At 45.6% G+C, this 7,336-nt stretch overlaps 1 protein-coding gene across 3 annotated transcripts in view; it reads right to left on the bottom strand.

The window, feature by feature from the left end:
* Myof (myoferlin) overlaps positions 1–7,037 on the bottom strand; it is a 147,171-nt gene extending 140,134 nt beyond the window's left edge. For 2 of the 3 annotated variants that reach the window (XM_021152563.1, XM_021152562.1), the window contains exon 1: positions 6,700–7,037. In XM_021152563.1, coding sequence (XP_021008222.1) covers positions 6,700–6,787 — 88 coding nt within the window. In that variant the 5' untranslated portion in view covers positions 6,788–7,037. The remainder of the gene's footprint in view (positions 1–6,699) is intronic. The other variant, XM_029472658.1, reaches the window with a different exon arrangement.
* Positions 7,038–7,336: the final 299 nt, after the last annotated feature.

The following is a 7,336-nucleotide window of genomic DNA, read 5'->3' on the forward strand; positions in this document are numbered from 1 at the left end:
ACCACCACCCCCCACCATCCCTCCCTTACTTTTTCCTTTCACAGGATCTCACTATGCAGCCCAGTCAGGCCTTAAACTTGTGATCCTCCTGTCTCACAGGTGGATCTCACAGGTGTTAAGATGACCCGAGGGTAAACTATGTCCACTACTTCCTCCTAATGACGTCTTCATGTATCCTTTAAGACCAAATTAAATATCCACACCTTCCTCTCAAAGCTTTCTGTTCTTCTATTTACTCTTTTTGCTTGCTTGCTTGCTTCAATTTTTGAGACAAGGTCTTCCTATATATGCCTGATCTGGAACTAGCTATGCAGACCAGGCTGGCCTTGAACTTGTGGCAATTCCTTTGCATCTGTTTCTCAGGTCTGGGATTACAGGCACATGCCACCAAACCTGGCCTCTTTTTACTCACAGATTGCAACTTTTCCCACGCTTCCAACGAGGTACTAGCTTGTATCTCATGCATCTCATTCTAGTGTCGGAGGCCTAGGAGAACAGACGTGGTAGGTGTTTTCACCATGGCTCCTGACACTGGTGCCCTGTATGAGTCTATAAAAGCAACATATCAAACAGGAGAGGAAATTTAGAATTCCTATGTGCGAGGCCTACTGCATTTCCACTTGATCCACAAGTCACCCTGCAAGGTAGGAGAGGCCATCCTATTTTGTGTTTCTGTTGCTGTGATAAAACACACCATGACCAGAAGCACCTGAGGAGAGGAAAAACTGCATTGGTCTTACATGCTCTGTTCACAAATGATCATAAAGAGAAGCCAAGGCTAGACCCTGGAGATGAGAACTGAAGCAGAGACCATGAAGGAACAGTAATTACTGATTTGTTCATCATCCGGGCTTGGCTTGCTTTCTCATACAACTCAGGACCATCTGCCCTGAGATGGCACCACCCACAGTGGACCAAGCCCTCCCATGTCAATCATTAATCAAGAAAATGCCCCCACAGCCTTGCCTGCAGGCCAGTCTCATCCGAGTAACTCCTCAATTGAGGTTCCTTCTTCCCAGGTGACTCTAGTTTGTGTCAAGTTGAAAGAAACTTACCAGCACTGAGTATTACTTAGAACACTGAAACCGGAGATTTTATTTGCTCATAAGCAATTAGGAAACAAGAAATGGCAATTAGAATTCCTCAGGTATGGCTGGCTCTAAAGCCCAGGGCCTTTACTCTGCAATGGCTAATTAGAAGTCAGTTGATAAAGGCTTAAGGTGGCAGATGTCCCACAGCTGTTTTTTGAATGAAAACTGTGCTCAAAGTACAGCCCTGTTCAACAGAGCAGCTGTTCCACAGAAGCTTGCAGTGAGTAGGGAGACACAGTGTGCTGGGTAGTGTCTGTGCTATAGACCAGTGCATGTTTCACATATAAACCTTCAGCAGGAAGGGCAACAGCTTCTTGTAGTTCTTTTCAAATAGAAGAATTCAAACACATCAATTTATCTGGATAACAGGTGCTACAAACCAGTTGTGCTCAGTTCAGTATCAGGAATGTGTGGAGCAGTCGTTCCTTTACCTAGATCCACCCGCAGGGCACATGAAAGAATTCTAAGTGTAATTCTTCCTGAACAACGGAAGATGGGCCAATCACCGTGGCCCCTTTCAGGATTAACAAACAGAGGCTTTGTTATTCCAAGATGTCTCTAACCTCCTTCCATCTCTTTCAGTGGCCAATGCTGAAAAAGCATATTCAACATCCATCAATCTATCAGTTGTTGGAGAAGGCATAAATATGCCATTTGGACTGGTCTTAGGAACAGAGAGAAACCAGTGTCCACAAAAGAAGCCAGGGAAGTGCCAGTGTCCTGACCGAGAGCATATGGGTAAGCTATGTTGTGGAGGAGGGAAGGAAAAACAGGACAAGCTAATTAATTTCTAAAAGCAACTGTGGTTTTGTAGATGACTGAGAGCCAAAGAATGTGCCTTTGGGAAATGTACAGTCCCCAGGCTTTGGCAGGGTGGGGCCACCATCCTTCAACAGTTAGTCTCCAAGCCCTTTTCTCCCGGAAGTGAGGAGAATGACTCAGTAGATTAAACAGTTTTGCTTTCTGAAGTATTTGTCAATACAATACCATGGTTCTACTGAAGTACCCAAGTTTCATGGCCATCATTGCCTGTGAAGAACTGTCTAGACTCTACAGCATACCATAGGTAGATCAAGATTCTATATGGGCAGCTTACCTCCATAGTCTACAATGAGTGGACCCTGTGAGAGATTTCACCACTCTTAATGGAATCTCACAGCTTCTTAAAGCTTATCTAAAAGATTCTTTTAGAATTTACCTCTGGACAGTGGAGGGTTAGCTCAGTGGGTAAGGTACTTGCTGAGCAAGGGCAAGGGCCTGAGTTCAAATCTCCAAAGCCTACAGAAAGCTGGGCACCATATGACCCTATAATTCCAACTCTCTTACAGAAAAGACAAGAGAATTCCCCAGAAACTTGTGGGCCATCTACAAACAAGAGACCTGCCTCAAACAAGGTGGGAGATGAGAAGTGTCATTCAAGGCTGATATTAGACTCCACTCATGCACCACTGGTGTGGACACTGTACACACATACACACATCACACACAAACAGATACATACACAAAAAGAAAAGGAAGGAAGGAAGGAAGGAAGAAAGGAAGGAAGAAAGGAAGGAAGGAAGGAAATGCCTCAAGATTTTGAATGTTTCTCACAGACAAGGAAATACAAAATCTTGAGGTGGTAATTAAACCAAATTGCCTTGATCTGATCATCACACACACACACACACACTCACACACACTCACACTTACTATGTTCCCTAAGATGGTTTTGAATGGAAGCTTGGGTGCAAAGTGACCCTATCACAAGGACAGGATAGGAAACCTGCTGTTGTGGCCGCCATGTTTCCCTGGAGAGGGATGGTCCTATGAATAAAACACTGCTACACAGTAAAAGCACGCCAGAGTACGAGTACACAAGAAAGGTTTCTCTCTATTAACCTTTTCAAAAGACTCTTTTCACACAAAAGCAAGGGATGAATCAGAGGGGACAAGGAAAGTATATGGTAATATCCAGCTAGCAAAATGACCTTTAAAGACTACAGGCCAACAAACAAACTAAAAAATCCCCCACAGCACCAGCCCTTTAGAAGCGCACATGCTCACAAGACTGGAGCAACTTGTCTGCCTACAGCAAGAGGATGTAAAAGATTTAAACCTAATTGTTCAGACTAACACACCAGGCGTGATGGCAAGTCCCAGCACTGGGGATATGGAGAACTGGACAACGAGGAGATTCAAACTCATCCTCAGATAGCTCTGGACTTGACGATCATCCTGGGCTACATGAGCCCCTGCCTCAATTAAAATTGATTGGATCAGTGGTCCCTAGGAAGACTGCAAACACAGCAGGAAGAGTTGTCACTTTTCAGTTGTTTAATCCCTTTATGGTATGCTTTGGTTTACTTTATTTGGCCATCATTCAAAGAATTAAGATCTGATATTAACAAAAATTAAACAAAATTTAATTGTTTTCTTTTATTGTTTGTGTTTGTGTCTCTCTCTCTGTATGTATGTATGTATGCATGCATGTGAGTGTGTTGGGGGGTGGTTAGGGGACAAGTTGTAGAAGCATGTTCTCTCTCCCCATGGGGGTTCCAGAGACTGAACTCAGACAACCAGGCTTGGCAGCAAGTGTTTTTAACCATCGAGCCTCTCTCCATCCCACAGTTAGAATGTCTAAATGCTTATGTCTGGGAGTTGAGAGGTCTCAGAGGCCTGTACAGTCTAATTCCTGCTGGGCCCAGCTGCACACTCTGGCTGTCTACAAGGAGCTGGAGGCAGATAGCTACCTGTAGTTCTCAGGAGGCTGGCTTAAAATTTAGAACTGGTTCGTGGAACCCAAGACAGAAAAGACATAAGCTCTGCTGCCTTCATAATCCACTCCTGCACACCTTCATTTCCACAGAAGAAGCACAACCAGCCCTTCTGGTTCACACGAGGCCCGGAGCAACAACTCCACAGCCAGCCGAAGACTATACAAAGGCCTGAGATCTACTCCAATGCAGCTGGTGACTAGTATGTTTGCTCCCAGATGCAGTGTAATTGCAGGCTAGCAGGGTCTCTGCTGGGAGTCAGAGATGTGGTCCTCAAAGTCCCAGCAGTGAAAGACTTGGTCTCCAGCCTACCATGAACAGGCAGTGGAACCTTTAAGAGCTGGGGACTTGTAGGAGGAGTTAGGTCATTGGGGCGTGCCTTTGTCCCTTCCCTCTTTTTCTGGCCATGAACAAGACTGCTCTGCCACATACTCCTACCAGGAGGTGACCCTCACCTTTCCTCCCCTCAAGGCTGAAAAGCAATAGATCTGCCCACTTGTGGACTGAACCTCTAAAGCCCTGGGCCAAAAGCCATGTTCTCTGTTCTCAGTGATTATCTCCATCCTTGTCACAGAAATGGAAAGCTGATGGACAGACAGGACCTCACAGTATCCATGTGAGCATCATCACCCCCATTTCTCCCTTCAATTGGCCATGCTTCCTGTCATTGTCATCCCAGGAGGTGAGCTGAGCTCTTTTCCACCCTTGTTCATTTATGAACATTGATGCCACGACATGAGATCCCTAGTTCTATCAGGACTTAATTCAACTTAATTTTACATAGCGCTCAAAATTGGGCACTGGAAGGAATTGATGTATCCAGGGTTTTCAGACTGCTGGGGAGGAAAGGAAGGCAGGAAAAGAAACCATGGCCATATCTGCCTGTCCCATACCTGTCAAGACCATGGCTTTCAGACCTCACAGATGACCAAAGTCTGGTATTAGAAAGTTGAAGCATCTTGAAACTAGAAAGCCAGTGTCCTGCTACTTGCCATGGCTAAGGAAGCTGAGACCTGAATGGTTAGAGCTGGGATATCCGAGATTATCTGTTATTTAGGTAATGCTGGCTAGTGTCCAGTATGCAGGTCAGAGATGGCTCAGTGGTAGAGTGTGCCCTTGGTTTGATGCCCAGGGACATAAAAAAAGGAGACCCCACCAAAAAGAAGTACTTGTCTGGAATTCAAATGTTCCCACCCTGAGTTCAATGGTCTTTCTTGTGTCCAATGAATGAAATAGTAAATGAATGAATGAATGACTTTACCACTCAATCTAAGGGAAGCAGAACTGTGATTGTGTGCCTAGACCACATTTGCCAATTTACCTGAAGTTTCTCCCTCTCAACAAAGCATTTTCATTCATCGACATATTGTTAAGTCACTTAAAAGTTTCAATTATTGAATATTCTTCCTGGATAATAAATTAGTTTTTTTAACACTGTCAATTCCAGATTATTTCATAATCTGTACAATTTTCCCTAAATTGTGACTTCTCAGTCCTAGCACCCTTTTTCACATGCCAATAATGAAAGGTGCAAATTCTTCATGTTGTGTCAGTATTGTAAGACTGCTTTAAGTTAGATTTTTAAAATTACCACATGCAAATAAATTTAATATGTTTCTCCATAATCTAGAGTCAGAACTATAAACCACACTGTCCAGTAAGAATTTGAATTTTGTTTTCTAGGTCTCTTCTTTTCATCTTCCATCTCCCGACTCCTCCCTCCCTCCCTCCCTCCCTTCTCTCCTCCCTTTTTCTCTTTCTAACTGAACAGCCCTTTTAGCGGCTTTGCATTTCCTGTCTTTCCTTTTCTTGCTCACCCTTGGAAGAAAAGATTTGAGAACAGAAATAAAGATTTTCAGAAATGGACAGGAGAGTGGAGAAAGGGGTGAACTACACAGTATTTGCAAGGGAGTAGTAGTCAGATTCCTGGGGTTGGCAGGAAATGTGCCAAGCTGTAGTAAGGGAATGCCTGCCTGTCAAAAGTTCCAGTTCAGCAGGGTGCCCCCACCAAGGGAGCCTGCAATCTTGCCAAGACCGCAGCCAAACCCAAGCCATGGCCACCTGCCCCACTAGGGTGGAGGGGGGCATCCTATGATAACAGCTGCCCGCTCCCCTCCCCGGCTCCCTTCCACCGCAATCACAGCTAGTGTCACAGATATCTGTTTGGAATTCCAAGGGGTCTATTAAAGTCCAGCCAGTCTAAACCTTCCTTCCCCCTTGCTTTGCAGAGGAACTCAGACACACAGAGGAATGATGATGTCATTTGCCCGAGGTTATCCAGTGCTGTAGAGCCAGACTCCCAAGCTGCAGATGTGCTTCAGAGCTCCTTTAGGGTGGGCAACCCCAAAGTTACCGAACATATCCAAACAGCCCAACTCCTGAAGATTCAGAACACTAGAGAGAGTTCCTTTATACCCTACGCAAAGCCCAAATGACGGTAAAAGCAGTATGGAACTGGTTAATAGTGTAATGGTGCCTCCAGCAATTAATGAATTGTTCCCTCCGCTACTCATTTCTCACAGGGAGGGAAAGTTTCAAAACGCACCCACATCTATGCGCACTAACTCTGAACCGACAAAGACCTTCATACTTGAAATCCAGAAGAGTAGCAAATAGAGGTTCCCGAGAGTTTACAGAAATGTCAGGCCATTCGGTGATTCTCCAAGCCCTAGGGAAAGTTAGATTTCCCTCAGTAGTGATCGACAGTGACCTGCCCAGGTAAATCTGGGACCGCCAGAGGAACAGAAGTTGGCTTGGCTTCACCAGATGCCAAGAGCTGACTTGAAGGAGATTCAAACGTCTAGCCTTCCATTAAAGGGTTTCAGAAAGAGAAGAAAACGTCGTCGTCTTACCCTTAAAAATGACAGAAACGATAGGATCCGGCTTCCCAAATTTTGTTTTAGGGATGTTAGTGGCAGATTCCACAATCACTCGAAGCATGGCTCGTGGAGAAAGCAAGTCGCAGCCAAGCGGAGGAGAAGACGCGGTGCTGGCGCTGGGCCCTCCGCCCTGGGAGGAGGATGTCTCCCAGCTGGGGGAGGGCTTCCTCGGGCAGGGGGAGGGCTTCTCCCGCCGCGGTGGGGGGTGGTGCAGGGCAGGGGGGTGGGCCTCTGGAGGATTATTTACTGAAAGCCAAGTGTAAACTGATATCCACACTCCCTCCCGGAGTCCACGCAGGCCCACAGGCGCGGCTTATGAATTCAGAAAAGTGTGGACCTGAAAAAGGACACCTCGACGGAAAAGAAGTTTTGCGCAGCCAATGAAACGGCGGTGGATTTGGGACGAACTGCAGGCAGTTCAGGAAAACCACAGAGATGTTGTTGCCTTTTAGCAGTAACTCGTGAAACCGAACTCGTTGGTTTTCTACCACCTCTTGCACTGTTTTACCGAGTCTCGAGGAGTTTTTAAACCATTTAGTCGGGTTTTTAATTTTACTTTTGCCTTTTCTTCTCCTGCTGTTGGACACGCCCCCTCAGCAACACCAAAGAC

Source organism: Mus caroli, chromosome 19 (genome assembly GCF_900094665.2).
Source record: "Mus caroli chromosome 19, CAROLI_EIJ_v1.1, whole genome shotgun sequence".
NCBI classification, from domain to species: Eukaryota; Metazoa; Chordata; class Mammalia; order Rodentia; family Muridae; genus Mus; species Mus caroli.